The sequence below is a fragment of the Arachis hypogaea genome, chromosome 17, assembly GCF_003086295.3.
Source record: "Arachis hypogaea cultivar Tifrunner chromosome 17, arahy.Tifrunner.gnm2.J5K5, whole genome shotgun sequence".
Lineage (NCBI taxonomy): Eukaryota > Viridiplantae > Streptophyta > Magnoliopsida > Fabales > Fabaceae > Arachis > Arachis hypogaea.
The window spans coordinates 9,696,251-9,712,321 of NC_092052.1; the positions used below are offsets into that span (position 1 = coordinate 9,696,251).

Below are 16,071 nucleotides of genomic sequence, written 5' to 3' on the forward strand. Positions count from 1 at the left end.
GATGAGCCATGTCAAACATATAATTTTCAATTGTTTTCTTTACTTAGGGATATTTTTGTCCTATCTCACAAATGAATATCTGCAACTTGACTATTCAATTTCAATATAGATGTGTACATTCTTTTGGAAAATAATTTTATAACATCAAATTTATATTTATAGTTAATTCTCTTCAATATATTTTGGTGTAGTCGTTGCTCTAACAGATAAACTCTTCTTGTTCCCCATAGGTTTTGTTTGGTAATAATAAAATATTAAGAAACACAAATCTATTTAGAAACTAGAATACAAGACGTACAAAAACAAACTCTGATAATTTAGTTTTTTTTATCCATAAAAAATCAGAACTTTAAGTCTTATATTAGCATAGAATAAATTTCTACTTTATAATATTAAAAAACATCACACTTTCCATGGTTGTATTAAAAATAAAATAAAATATATTGTGATTGCTGAAAGCCTAAACGGCTGATTCTAAATCATTCTACCTTACCCCTATAATTTCTAATATAATTTATAGAATGATATTATATGTATTATTTTTATACATATTTTTTGTATGTTTTTTATTTTAATATTAAAAATGATTGATAATGAGAACAAAAATAAAAATTGTCTTTTATATCATTAAAAAATTTGTAAAGAAAAGTATGAAAAAAGAATGATGCAAACATTATTTTTCTAATTTATATTATGACACTTTTGTCTTTTGTGCAGAGTCCATTGTGACTTGTGAGTTGTGACATCCACAAAGAATAATGCCTCAACCGAATGTGCCTAGCATTTACACCCATATTAGATACTATAAGCAACACAAAGGGTTGCTAACAAAAATAAATATCTGGCTGTCATAACAGATTAGCATTCCATTTTTTAAGGGATAACAAATAATATTGGTATGCAATTCCTTGTAAGCTAGTAACCACAATAGTAGATTCGTTCCACATTTCGGCAAACATGAAGTGGCTATATACTATATAGTAAACACTATAATGAATTCTTCAAGTTTAAAATTGATTAAAAAAGGTCAGCTTTAGATTTTGCTCATCATTGTAGCAAAAGGACACCTTAAGCTGCTTCCTCTGACTTTGAATAGGCCAAATTGCCTCCAGTTCTATTATAAAGTTTTTTATAATCATAACTTGTCACAATAAAGTGAAACTAATGTGTGCTTAGTAATGTAAGTGCGTGTGCACGTGTAACAAAGATATGTAATTTCAAAATAATTAAAAAATAACATGATATATAAATTTCATCAAGCAAATGTACAAATCCTACGACAATAAATTAGAAAATTGTACAAGATGTCTCTGGTACGGGTGGAGAGATGGATCGGGAACCTGTGGGTTGAGGCGGATGCCGGATTATCTGATTGGAGCAATGGGGGGTGGTACCTGCAAAGACACTCCGACGCTCAAGTCAGAATGGATCTAAGAGGTAGAAGGTGTGAGGAATGAATGAATACCTGTAGGGACTTTGGTCCTCTATTTATAGGTAATGGAAGTTATCTTATCTTTTCTTGTTTGGCCAAGATAGGGAAGACGTTTGATTTCGAAAGTCGGTTAGGAGTTCTAGAAGGCCGGTTTTGGGCCTTCTAGAAGAGAGAGGCGGGTTGGACCCGTGGAGCCGGGTTTGGGTCTAACCTTGAGTCCGGGATCCGAGGGCTGGATCCGTAACAGTTGCCCCCGCAGCGGGAGAGCGAGCAAGGTCGGTCTGTCGCTGGGAGATGTGGCTTTGGCCGCGGGCTAGGTCTTTAGTTTTTTCTCGGGCGGTCGTTGGATTCTTCGAAGGGAGGTCGTTATCTCAGCTTTTGGCCTTGATGATCGCGCTGAAGGTTCGTCTGGCCGTTTTGGTCTGACGCGACTCTTCTGTATCCACTGCGTCCGTTGCGTTCTTCGAGGCGTGCTTTATTAGTTTCTTTTTTCGAGGGGCATTTAATGTGAGGGGACGTTTTCCTTTTTTGCCCTTACGCGCCTTTCATTGCATAGGGCTATTTGTGTCTTTTGCTGTCCCTTTTAAAAACCGTTTTGGTTTTACTCTTTGCTTGCTTCGTTCGTTTTGTTTCACTTTCGCTCTCTCTTTCGAAACTGTTCTTTTCCTGTGTGGTGTTTTTGGTGTTGCTTGGAGGTGGAGCTTCTGTTTCTTAGCTTTTTCTCAGACTTTTTCTGCGTTGTCAGGTTGGTTTTTCTCTATTTTTTCTTGTTTTTCACTTTTGTGATGTTCGTTGTTCTGTATTTTCCATGCATTGTTCTTGCCATTTTCCTTTTTGCGCTGTGTTTTTGTGTTTTGGGTGGTGGTATTTGTGCCTTGAAGGGGCTGAGCACCGCCGTGTTGGTAGTCGTGGTAGGTTTTTTTCTTGCTTCTGCGTAGGGTTAGTAGGCTGATGGTGGTGCTCCTCCCTGTTTTAGGTATGCACTGGCGGAGAAGTGAGGGTGTAGGTGCCCCGATAGCCCCTTCTAGGGGCGTCCCTGCTCGCTACACTTGGGTGACTAGCGATGTGTGGGGCGTTCCGTCACGGATGACGGAGGATGATCTTCAAAGGCTCCGTGATCAGGGGGTGATTTGTGGTGGTGGTGATGAGGAGAGACAGTATGAGCTCGTCCTCCCGGATGCCGACGAGCGCGTTTGTTACTTGAACCTCCATTCGCCCACTGTGCCGGACTGGATGTGGGTTTACGAGTCGATGTTCACTCGGCTCGGCGTGCGGCTTCCCTTTTCGCCATTTGTTTAGGAGCTGCTGAGTCGGTGTTCCGTGGCGCCGTCTCAGCTTCACCCGAATAGTTGGGCAGCCGTTCGATCTTTTGAGCTTGTGTGTCAATATCTCGATCTCCCGGTTTCTGTTCATGTCTTCATTTTTCTTTTCTTATGTACTCTTCCGTCTAAGGAGGGGAAGCATAAGAAAGGGTATATGTCGTTCCGGGCTCAGCCTCATCGCCGTATTTTTTGTTTGTTTGAAGACTCTTTTCATGGTTTTAAGAGAGAGTACTTTAAGGTGCGCCCCGTCCGGGGGCATCATCCATTTTGGTTGTCGTTAGAGGGCGTGTGCCGGTTTCCGACCTATTGGAATTTCCGTGCCGGGCCTTCGGTTTTGACTAAGGTTACTTATGATGGTCTGTCTTCCGAGGATAAGGACATTGCCAGTGTCTTGTGGCATTTGTTTGGCGACCGCCCATTAAATCCTCGAGATGTCATGGGGGATCCTGAGGCTTGTCGGACGTATATTGGTGTGTGGCTGTCTCTTTTTTGGTTTTCATGTTTGTTTTCCCGTTTTTGTAACTTGATTTTTCTTTGGTTTCTTTTAGTTGAGATGGCTGGTGGTTTGACTTCCTTGGCATGGCTGAAGGCGGCGATGGGTCGGGAGGAGGGATCGTCGTCTCCTGCTACCCCTGTCTCTAATCCCGCCGTGGACTCTCAGGCTATTTCTCAGGAGGTGGTTTCGTCGGGGGTGAGGGCCGATGCTCGGGCTTCGCCTGGTCCCGTGAATTCGCCTGAAGTTGTCGTGGTCACAGCTGCCGAGGCTTCTCGGAAGAGAAAGAGGCCTGAGGAACCTAGCAGCGAGACTTTCGAGGAGGAGGGTGTTGTGCCCAGTGTGATGGATCGACGTTTTGATACTTCGGGGTTCATAGATCAGCACCTGATGCCGGGCACAGAGCCGTTTTTTGATGATTGTGATGTTTCGTTCCAGGCTAAGTCGGTGTATCGTGCCCTCCTCCGATCTGCTGTTGTTGTTCGGAAGGCTGAGCCCGTGATGGCTCAGGTTGGTTTGTTGGACAAGAAGCTCCGTCATTCGCAAGCTGAGGTGGCTAAGTTGAAAAAGCAGCTCGAGGCTGCCGAGGTAGCGAGGGAGAAGGCAGTGAAGTCTTCCGAGGAAGCCGGGGCGGAGATCCTCCGTCTGTCCGAGGTTGAGACTTCGCTTCTTTCCCAACTGGGCGAGGAGCGGCAACGGGCTTCCGACGCGGGTTCTCAGGCTGCCGTGTTTCTTGGCGAGTTGGAAGTTTTGAAGGCCGAAGTTGCTGCCTTGAAGAAAGAAAAGACGGAGCTGTTGGCTGATGCTAAGGGTGCGATCGCTGCCACCGAGGAGACGATGAGGGCTCAAGCCTTGGTGTTGGCTCCGGGTGTGGACGTGTCTGTGATGGGGGGCTTTCAAGACCGTCCGTGATGGCCGAATTGTCGACCTTGAGTAGTTTTATATCTTGTGTTTTGAATTTGCTTTGAACTAAGTTTTTGCTTTGGGTATTTGGTCGTGGGCCGTGTAACCGTGAACTCATTAGCTTTAAACTTCGTTTAATGATTTTTGGGCCGTTCGGGCCTCTTTTTGTATTCTGTTTTAAGCTGTTATGTTTTTTATTTTGTTCCCTGTTTGGAGTGAGCGGACCGTCGTGAGGTCGGTTTTTCATGGATATCCGTATTTCGGGCCTGGGGGTCATCGGTTCCCCAGTGGTGGCCGTATTTTTGTTCCGTATTTGGGATACTTTTAAAAAGGAAAAAGAAGATGGAAATAGCTTAATGGAATTTTATTGATGGTTGGGCCTCGTTAAAACCCTCCGTCTATGGCGGGAAAGAGTACTCGAGATTGTTACTTAGGCAAATTCTGAAATTTAAAATTGTAAAAGGGGAAGATAAGTAAAGGAAAGACATAATAAAAAAAAGGGTAACCTAGGGAGGTCGGTCTAAGTGTAGTATCGTCGTAAGTTGGCGGCGTTCCACGTCCTTGGGACTTCGTCGCCGTTAAGCCGTTCGAGCTTATATGCTCCCTTTCCGATTGCCGCCTTGATTCTGTATGGTCCTTCCCAGTTGGAGGTGAGTTTCCCCTCTCCTGGGGTTGGGAGACCGATGTCGTTTCGTCGTAGGACGAGGTCGGCAGCTGCGAATTCTCGCCGGATGACTCCGTTGTTGTATCTTAGGCTGATTCTCTATTTTAGGGCTAGTTCCCTAAGATGGGCTATGCTTCTTACTTCGTCAGTGAGGTCTTGTTCTACTTCTTCGTTGTTACCCCCGATCATTCTCCGTGGACTGGGGTCTCATATCTCCACTGGGATAACGACCTCCGTGCCGTATGTTAATCGGAAGGGGGTTTCCCCGGTGGCCGTTTGGGGGGTCGTGCGGTACGACCATAGGACCGATCCGAGTTCGTCCACCCATAGTCCTTTGGCTTCGTCGAGCCGTTTCTTGAGTCCTTTAACTATTATTTTGTTTGCGGATTCCACCTGTCCGTTTGTTTGGGGGTGTTCTACTGAGCTAAAACGGTGGGATATGCATAGTCCTTTTAGGAATTCTCTGAATTTTTTGTCAGCGAACTGGGTTCCGTTGTCCGCGATGACGATCTCAGGGATCCCGAATCGGGTGATGATCTGTCGCCAGAGGAATTTTCGACATTGGGTTGCCGTGATAGAGGCCAGGGGCTCGGCCTCGATCCACTTGGTGTAGTAGTCTATGGCGACGATGAGGTATCGGAGTTGGCCGGGTGCCGTGGGAAAAGGTCCGACAAGGTTGATCTCCCAAGTGCCGAATGGCCGCTCTGCCGATATGATGCTGAGCTGGTGTGGGGCTGCTTGGTGGATATTGGCGTGCCTTTGGCATTTGTCGCAGTTTTTTACTAGCTGCGCGGAGTCCCGGATGACCGTGGGCCAGAAGTAGCCGGCCCGGATGACTTTTTGGGCAAGGGTTTTACTTCCGACGTGGTGGCCGCAACAACCTTCATGGATTTCGCGGAGTATGTACTCTGTGTCCCCAGTTTCGACGCATTTGAGCAAGGGTTGCGAGAATCCGCGTTTGTATAATTGTCCCGCAACGACTGTATAGTTGGCCGCTTCCCTTTTTGTCCGTTTTTCCTCTTTGGGGTCTTCGGGCAGTGTTCCTTTGAGGAGATATTGTAGGATGGGGTAGGTCCACGATCCTCGGTGTAAGAGTGTTAGATAGGCGTTAGCCGTCATGGATATGGATGGTGATTTGACGACTTCCTGAATTAGCGATTTGTTGCCGTGTCCTGGTTTAGTGCTGGCTAGTTTAGAGAGGAGGTCGGCCCTGGCATTACGTTCCCTGGGGACGTGCCGTATGGTTACGTGGTTGAATTCTTCCTTTAGTTTGTTAACTTTGGCAAGGTATTGTTGTAGCAGGAGATCTCATGTTTGGTAGTCTCCGTTAATTTAGGAACTGACTACTTGTGAATCCGTATTTATTTCCAGGACCTTTGCTCCGATTTCTTTGGCTAGGGCTAAGCCTGCCAGGAGGGCCTCATATTCTGCTTGGTTGTTTGAGACTGGGAATTCGTATCGTACTGACAGTTCGATCACGAATCCGTTTTGACTTTCGAGAATGACTCTGGCACCTCCGGAAGTGACGTTCGAGGAGCTGTCAACGTGTAGTTTCCATGATTCGGGGGTGGAGTTTCCCGGCGTCATCTCGGCGATGAAGTCGGCCATGGCCTGTGCTTTGATTGCGTATCGGGGTTCGAACTTGATATCGAACTGGGATAGTTCGATGGACCATGCTAGCATTCTTCCTGCTAAATCGGGTTTTTGTAGTACCTGTTTAACTGCTTGGTCGGTTTGAATTGTCACAGGGTGGGCCTAAAAATATTGCCACAGACGTCGGGAGGCCGTGAGGAGGGCGAAGGCTAGCTTTTTCAGGCGCGAGTAGCGAGTTTCCGTGTCTTGTAGGACCTTGCTTATGAAATATATGGGTTTTTGTTCTTTCTTCTCGTTTTCGCGGATGAGTGTCGCTGCGAGTGCTTCTTCTGTTATGGAGAGGTATAAGTAGAGAGTCTCCTCTGTTTGGGGTTTGGCGAGGACTGGTGGTTCCGCTAGGACTTTCTTGAAATGTTGGAATGCTTCTTCGCATTCTGCTTCCCATTTAAAGGGGGTTGCTGTTTTCATCAGTCTGAAGAAGGGGATTGCCTTTTGGGCCGAAGCTCCGAGAAAGCGAGATAGTGCTGTCAATCGGCCGGTGAGCTTTTGGATGTCGTTTATGTTTTTTGGGCTTGTCATCTCAAGGACGGCGCGACATTTCTCTGGGTTGGCTTCAACTCCACGTTGTGTGATCATAAAGCCGAGGAACTTCCCTGCCTCCATTCCGAAGGCGCATTTTGTCGGGTTGAGTCGCATTTGGTGCTTTCGTAGGGTGTTCATTATGACCTTGAGGTCGCCGATGAGTTTTTCGCCGGAGTCGGTCTTGGCGAGCATGTCGTCTATGTAGACTTCTAGTTTTGTTCCGGACAGGTTTTGGAATATCTTGTTAACGAGCCGTTGGTAGGTGGCTCCGGCGTTCTTCAAGCCGAAGGGCATGACTGTGTAGCAGTACGTTCCATCAGGGGTGATGAATGCCATTTTTTCTTCGTCGGGTCGGTGCATGGGTATTTGATTATAGCCGGAGTATGCGTCCATGAAGCTGAGATATCGATGTCCGGATGCGGCATCCACCAACCCGTCGATGTTTGGCAGGGGGAAGGCATCTTTTGGACAAGCTTTGTTGAGGTCTATGTAGTCGACGCACATTTGCCACTTCCCGTTGGACTTTTTTACTAGTACGACGTTTGCTAACCACGTCGTGTAGGGTAGTTCTCGGATGAAGTTTGCTTCGAGTAGGGCTTGTACTTGTCTCCTGACCTCGGTTGCTTGGTCTGACGACATTTTCTGTCTCCTTTGTGCCACGGGTTTGGCCTTGGGATCTACGGCTAGCCGGTGAGACATTAGGTCGGGGTCTATCCCAGGCATGTCGGCTGGCGTAAAGGCGAACAAGTCTCTGTTTTGTTTCAAAAATTGGGAAAGGTCTTCTTTAAGGTCATATGGGAGGTTCCTGTTGATGAAGGTGTATTCGTCCTTGGTTTGTCCTACTTGTAGTTCTTCCATGTCGCCTTCCGATTCTGGCCTAGGTTGGCCGTCTTGTCGGGCGTCTAGGTCGGCTAGGAATATCCCAGCCGCGTCGCGGGATTTTTTCCGCAAAGCCAGGCTGGTGTTGTCGCATTCTGCCGCGACTTTTCGGTCTCCGTGGATGGTCCCAATGGAGCCGTCTTCCGTTATGAATTTCATAAGAAGATATTTGGTGAAGATGATGGTCGAGAAATCATTGATTGTTTTTCTCCCGAGGATGACGTTGTAAGCGGTGGAGTCTTTTAGGACCACGAATTCAGATAGAATTGTCATCCTTTGGTTACCTGTCCCTATGGTGAGGGGGAGGGTGATGAAACCTTCTGGTTTGAGAAAATTTTCCCCGAGTCCCGTGACGCCGTTGCGGTGTGTTTGGAGATTTTCGTTGCTGAGCCCGAGCTTGTCGAAGGCTCCTCGAAAAAGGATGTTAGAGTCTGCGCCGGTGTCCACCAGTATTCTCCGGACTAGTCCCGTTCTGATTCTTGCCGAGATGACGAAAGGGGCGTCTTCAGCCGAGGTGCCGTGCTGGCAGTCCTCGGGTAGGAAGGTTATCATTTTGCCGGTGGTATTGGTTGGAGCTTGGTCTCTGATGGCCAGGACTTTGAGGTCCTTTTTTAATGTTGTTTTCGATTTGCCTGACACGTCCTTGCCTGTGATAACGTTCACTATTATGGTTGGGTCGTCTTCTGGGCTTTCCCTGGGGGTTTGTTTTTGTGTCCTCGGGTTGCGCCCTTCTCTTTCTGGCGACCTGTCTCTTTCCGCGCGTTTTGGTTCTCTGATGATTTTGGCGAACTCTGGGAGTTTGCCGTCCCTTATGGCTTGTTCGAGGGCGTCCTTAAGGTCAAAACAGTCTTGTGTCCTGTGCTCGTATCCTCGGTGGTAGTCTCAATAAAAGGTTTTGCTGCCGCCCGTTCTTTCTTTAAGTTGCCGAGCTTTTGGGATGATATCTCTGTCCGCTATTTGGTGGTATATCTCGGTAATTGGAGCTGTTAGGGGTGTGTAACTAGAGAATTTGCCGATTCTGGGTGGTCGGTTTGTGTTTGTTGGCTTAGGGTGGTCCCTCTGATTTTCTCTAGGTGGTGGGTTATGCCGGGGTGCCGAACTGCCGTGCTGGGTGTTGCCGTGTTGCCGTTTATTGGCAGCGACGACCTGGCTGACTTCCTCGTCATTGATGTAATCTCTGGAGACGTTCTGGATCTCGTGCATGGTCCATACTGGTTTGGTGGTAAGGTGTTTGCGAAAATCTTCGTTCATGAGCCCGTTGGTTAGACAAAGGCTTGCGACGGAATCCGTGAGTCCGTCGACCGTTAGGCATTCATCGTTGAAGCGGTCGAGGTATTTTCTTGTAGATTCGTCTTGTTTCCGTGTGACCCCTAGTAGACTGATGGGGTGTTTGGCTTTAGTGATTCTAGTTGTGAATTGGGCCATGAACTTTCGCAAGATGTCGTGGAAGCTGGTTATGGACCCGTTTGAGAGGGCGTTGAACCACTTGATTGCTGGCCCTGCTAGGGTTACCAGGAAAGCTCTGCATCGGACCGCGTCGGCTGCTCCTTCTAGGTTCATTCTGGCCTCGAAGGCCGTTAGATGTTCCTGGGGATCTTTTGTTCTGTCGTACTTCATATCCGTGGGTTTATCGAAACCTTTGGGGAGTTTTGCTTTTAAGATCCTTTATGTGAAGGGGGTAGCTCCCATTATCGTGTGGTCGTTCCTCGTGCGCTTGGTGTCTCTGTGTCGTCGGTCGTCTTCCGTGTGAGCGGGGTCGCGGGAGATACTGCGGTCGTATCTTTTGTTGTGTCGCCGTTCTGGTGATCTGTCGCGTCTTTGACCGCGCGAGGTGCTTCTATCATGCCTTTTGGCGTGTCGCCGTTCTGGCGATCTGCCGTGGCGGGATCTGGATTTAGAAGTCGCGTGACTTTCGTTTCCGGTGATGTGTTTTTCTTTTGCGGCGTTCCGGCCTTCGAGTTCTTGTACTCGGTGGCAGAGCTCCTGGATTATTTGGGTCGATTTTTCCAGGTTCTCGGGATGCCGGGTTTTTGTGATTATAGTAGCGTCTTCTTTGTTATGGATAGCGCTTGCAATCCTTCTGTGGAGTATGGCTTCTTGGTTTTCAGGGGTAGGGTTCCGCGCTCTGGAGTTGTCTTGATGGCTGACGGAATGTTCTTCAAATTCGTCCGCCATTCCGACTCAACCGGCGTAATGTCCCCACAGACGACGCCAATGTACAAGATGTCTCTGGTACGGATAGAGAGATGGATCGGGAACCTGCGGGTTGAGGCGGATGCCGGATTATCTGACTGGAGCAATGGGGGTGGTACCTGCAAAGACACTCCGACGCTCAAGTCAGAATGGATCTAAGAGGTAGAAGGTGTGAGGAATGAATGAATACCTGTAGGGACTTGGGTCCTCTATTTATAGGTGATAGAAGTTATCTTATCTTATCTTGTTTGGCCAAGATAGGGAAGACGTTTGATTTCGAAAGTCGGTTAGAAGTTCTAGAAGGCCGGTTTTGGGCCTTCTAGAATAGAGAGGCGGGTTGGACCCGTGGAGCCGGGTTCAGATCTAACCTTGGATCCGGGATTCGAGGGCTGGATCCGTAACAAAAATAAACAAGGAAAAGTCAATATTAAATTAGATAATTATGTCTAAATGCAATATTACAAATTTTATTTACCTTTAAATTCTTTTTTTTTTATATTATAGAAAAGCTTATGCATACAGAAAAGGGGAAAGGAAATAAGAGATTATAATAATATTGATGCATATTGCATTCATACTTTTTCTACAAGGCCAAGATTAGGGGTGTTATCGGTTTGGTTTGGTTCGATTTTGGATCAAAAACTAACTAAATCGATATATTCGGTTTTTACAGACACACAACTGTTCAGTTTGCTGTTTTTACCACAATCGAACCGAACCAACAGTAGTTTAATTTGATCGGTTTTTTTGGTTTTTAATTCCTAATGAGCAGAATATGAATCACAATAATTAGAGGTTTAAAATAGTCAATAAACTGAAATAATAAGAATATATCACATCCAAATTCAATACATTTTTTATTGGTAAAGGTTAAAATGATTAAAATATTAAAATGTATGCATATCTTTAGTTCGATTTGGTTCGGTTCGATTTCTATCGAGCCAACCGAGAACCAAACCAAACCGATCGATTTTGTAAAGAAAAAAACCAAAAAAACAATTTTTTTCGGTTTTCAAGCCAGTTGTTATAATTTTCGATAATTTTCGGTCCGGTTCGATAACTTACACCCCTAGCCAAGATAGTCTATTTGTAACAAAATAAATATAATCATTTTATATTTGGCACATATATAGTTTACTGGGTCCTCAGAACTCCAATGTAGTAAAACATTGTCTAAAATTAATCTCCTTTTTTCATGTTAAAGCGTTTTACATGTCCAAGAGAGCATGATGCTTTTCGTAAGTGTTGAGTGTTACCAAGTCCAATAACAAACCAAAATTTCTTTGCCTTGTGACTGAACTGCAAGTGGCAACATCACAAAACTATAACCTATTGATTTACGATCTGAGACATACATAGAACCTCCCACATCAGTGTTACAACATTCTTTAAAGATATCTGCTTGATCTTTAATATGAACCACTCGCCAATGAAAACCTTACTCAACTTCTTTGATAATTCTTCGTCTCCGTAGTGGTTGCGTCGTAATGCTCCCTGGTGCACTGTGAGCTTTCCTCCTCTCTTCTTTTCTTTTCCTGGCATCTACCATGGCACGCATCAAAGCAGCAGCTTTGTATATTGGCTTGGGCAAGTGCCTATGCCTGTTAAGAAAAAGAAAAGAAAATAAGAACAAAGTAGAAAGTATTGCTTGTCAGCAGTTGCGGTTCACAAAATTGTTTGATCAAATCTTACCTAGCAATACGCTTAACTTCAGGCAGGTGCATATAACGTTTCTTAATGGCTGCATGATACTCATGCTTCTTCCGTTCCCTTGGGAGAACCTATATCATGAACACAACATTATAATCCTCAGGAGGGAAGGGTCTTACAATAGGAATAAGTGGCCAAGATGCTCCACAACTAGAGATGACAGCTTTTGACATAAAAATAGAGAACGACTCATCAATGAAAATCAACTACGCCATAAGTAGATCAACTAAACTAGACCTTGTGATTTTGGATGCGAAATTATCACAACAATGGATCCTTGAGCAGGAATGTGGTGTGTATCTCAAATAAATTTTCCTTTTTTAATGGGGGGAAAAAGAAATAAAAAGAGATCCATACTCAAGTGTAAACGAAGAATCATATAGGCAGTGACACAAAATATATTTTCCATAACGCAGTGGTTTATGGCTGGATGCATCTATGAATTTGATAGTAGATGTACAGAAGTAGTCTTACAACTCCAAGTTGTTCTGATGCCTTAGCCTTCCAAAGCCTGAGATTAGTATCATCACTTCCAGATATCACGTAACTTCCATCACCACTGAACTTGACACAGAATACCCTGATAAACAGAGAAAAATATCAACCTTTAGTGACCTCTATACAAAAATAAATAAATAAAAATAAAAAATAACTACCCTCAATTCAAGATTTATAAACTACACAAACCTTTGCATTCTCTTAGTATGATAAATCTCCCTGCTGTGACCACTGTTATAATAGAAAAGCCTCACCTGGAAAAGACCAATAGTTGAAGCATAAAAATATAGTTAGGTAACAACATAAGTCAAAGGACAAAGGATTAAAATGAAGTCCAAGTGAACTAACTGTTCTGTCATACGATCCAGTCACAAATTCTCGACCAGTCGGTGAATAGTCAATGTCCATCCTGTAGAACAAAATATGAATATTATGGTTGATAAATTCTAGAATTATGAAAGCGAAAAAGATAGTAAATATTTAGGGAACATTGATCTCACACTGCAGAAACATGATCCGAATGAACACATTTGGCTTCATCTAACTTTCTAGCATCATAGCTATAGCAATTTCCATCTTCATTTGCCTGCATGGTAATGCAATTTGTCCATAAGAATACAAATAATAATTGAAAAGACAGAATTTCAAAAACAGAGATAAATATTTTAGACAATAATGGCTTAAAAAAACACTGGTTAACTTCATCTCATGAACTTACAGCTGTGAAATTTATTGGTTCCATTGGGTTCCATGCTATCGAATTTGTTTTGGTCTGTCACATAGGGAAAAAAGGTCACTATAGTCATGAACAAGTAATTTGGATAAAAATGCAAACAGAAAGAACAAATATGATGATGATAGCAAGAATGCAATAGAGAATTACCAATGATATAGTCTACTGTGAAGTAAGTAAATAAGAGAATAAGTTACTAAAGTAAAGTAAAATTGATTGCTCGACTTAGGAAAATGAAAATCTACACCTGTGTTGAAATTAAAACTAATTATACAGAATAATTACCATCATTATCATTTTTGTCACTGGAGTAGCCATACGTAGATCGTATAACATTATACCTCGGTCACTACAATAATAAAACAGGTTAGACAAATAAATAACTCATGATAAATTCAAACTCAAACATTACATATGCAGACGGGCAGGAACTCATGCATCGTGTTGGGGAAACAAGTAAAATGACCCAACTACTTATGTTCTAGCATGGGATGAATCATACAAGTCCTTTGAAATCTTGCACAACATCCAAGGCGAATGAAGTAGATAGTATAACTTTACTTTAAAATTGTGACTATTTTATATCATCCATACAAGTCCACTGTTCTAAAATCACTTTAAAACCTCATTTCAAACAATAAATTCTTCCCACTGCAATTCTGTCAAAATTGAAACAGAACATACCCAAGTTCTCAGTAACAGGGTTTAGATAATAGAGATGGAATATCGCAATAAGAATATTGTATTCAAACAAGCAGATTATCAAGTTAATAAATACTAGAGAGAGAGAAAAAAAATCAACATGAATGGCAAAAAATAAGCAAAGCAGAAAACAGAAGCAAAAAGAAAAAAGAAGGGTAAAACAGATAAGGACATTTACAAGGAAAGGGGGGGATTTTGAATTTTAATTATTGATATAAACAATTACTGAATGGTTATCTATGACGATTCCCACATACCTAGCAGATGCTACTAGGAGATTTGGTTCTCCGGGATTAAACCGAACCGAAATTACTGAATCTGTTCCCCACTGAAAACTGTTTATAGGCTCAGATCTGCAATATGAAAGACAAACCAATAAAAAAAAATTCTAAAGGGAAAAAAGATTAAGAAAATGGGTAAGTTCTTTGTCCGAAATAAATAAACTGATACCTGTTGTGATTCCATATATCTACTTGGGCACCAGCTGTGGCAAAAAGTTCACCATCCCACTGGTGATCAACAGCCCTAAACATTCAAGAGCAAGCTACACTTAAAAATAATATTAAAACAAGTTTCAATGTTTTCCTGGTGAATCACACCAATACTTACAAAAATGCATTCTTCCCAACATGAACACTTGCTGGCTGCAGAAGAGTGTTTGCAAAATTGTGTGAGGAAGAATAACCGGTGAGAAAGGAGTAGGAAAAATTAATCTGCAGCATAACATCTTACCTCTACAGAATTCTTAGTTGAGTGACCCAACTCCATAAGATTATCAACAGAAGTATTCCAAAGTCTAACACTGTACTCCAAAACAAAAAATGCAGTTTCCATCAGAAGAGCTAACCATTGAAGTTAAATGTTATAGTCATGATAGCTTAATAGGATTGGATAAAAGATTAAAACGGTTGATCTTACGTGCAATCAGTACCACATGACACAAGCATGCGCCCATCTGTTGATACAGTCAAGCCTCGGACAGCACCTTGATGACCAGGAAACTGACAAACTGTGCGCCTTTTTCATTGATAAATAGAATCAACACAAAAATATTTAGATACAATGGGTACAGTCATAGGCTAATTGATTAGAAAATGCAGACAGAAACAGAAAAATAAATATAAGAAACCCTATTACCTGGAAGCTATATCCCAGAGACGAATATCTGCACATACAGCAAAGATAAATGTTACTTGTTCCCAAAATATAAGCAACCCTCCTCTCATTTATCATAGTTTGCATACGAATTTAAGACGTAAAATCAATTAAGCGTATTCTAAAAGGAAAAGTTATGATGCATTACTTAACAACTATATCAAAGGAAAATCGATCTTAAAACCAGCAAAACTGACAGAGACAGACATAATTGTAAAGAACAGATGCATTACTATATTGGGAAAAAATTGTATTATATAAAGCACTAATGTGTAGAAGATTCTTCACAATCAGAATTCACTCTTGCTGTTTCTTTCAATAGCCCAAGAGCTAGAAGCATAAATTTTCAGCCAATTTTTCCCATACAATGGAACATTCATATACTCATGAGAAAGAAATAAGGAAGAATTGAAGTACCTCCATCCATTGCACCAGAAAATATCCATTTCAATTGGGTAGGATTCTTGGCCATACAGGAAACCCCATCTATATGCCCATCCATTGCACCTATAAACGGTCTTGCAAAAATCTACTCAACCAACAAATAAGAAGGAAAAGAAAAAAAAAAATAAGAGACAAAGTAAAGCCATATGCCATAACTCTTTATGTTAGTTACACACATCAAAGCCATCTCAAACAACTCAAATTAAAAATAGAAAAAAAAAAATTCGCGTTCAACTATCATATATTCTCGAATTAATTGAAAGAAAGAAAAAGAGAGGCGAACCTTGTCCAACTTGACAGCATTGAGAGCACGGACATACTCAACAGCTTTCTCTTGAGTACGAAGGTTGGGATCGTAGTTGCGGAATACCCTCTTCAATAATAACAAGAATGTTAGGTTAAATAGTGAATGAGAAAGGAAAACAAATAACAGTTTATTGAAGAAGTGAATACCTGAAGATCTTGGCTTCGTTCCCGGGTGAATTCATCAACAGAACGAGATATAACTTTGACCTTCATTCTTCTGCAATCTGTCTAATCTAATAAAGCAGCAGGTAAAACAATAACATTAACAGCACTCTATCTATGTTCCCCAGCGAGCTGAAGAAGCAGAGACAGAAACCACGGCGACGGCGACGGCGAATGCGACTGAGAGAACAGACGGCGGCCGCTCACGACGAAGGGTGGAGTCTGCTAATTTTTTAGCCTGCTGCCGCTGTCGAGGGTTTAAGCGGTTTTTTATTTATTAAATTATTTTGGTCTGGATTT

At 42.9% G+C, this 16,071-nt stretch overlaps 1 protein-coding gene across 1 annotated transcript; it reads right to left on the minus strand.

Moving 5' to 3' along the window:
* Positions 1-11,220: 11,220 nt before the first annotated feature.
* On the minus strand, positions 11,221-16,071 carry LOC112765298 (uncharacterized). Its single transcript, XM_025811209.3, has 17 exons — positions 15,757-16,071; positions 15,587-15,676; positions 15,277-15,388; positions 14,842-14,869; positions 14,623-14,721; positions 14,437-14,506; positions 14,314-14,348; positions 14,155-14,229; positions 13,962-14,057; positions 13,288-13,351; positions 12,988-13,041; positions 12,770-12,855; positions 12,618-12,678; positions 12,459-12,523; positions 12,246-12,351; positions 11,754-11,842; positions 11,221-11,662 (listed from the first exon to the last, which is right to left on the minus strand). Exons 1-17 carry the CDS (start codon positions 15,820-15,822, stop codon positions 11,500-11,502), a joined length of 1,359 nt encoding a protein of 452 aa, XP_025666994.1. The 5' UTR covers positions 15,823-16,071; the 3' UTR covers positions 11,221-11,499.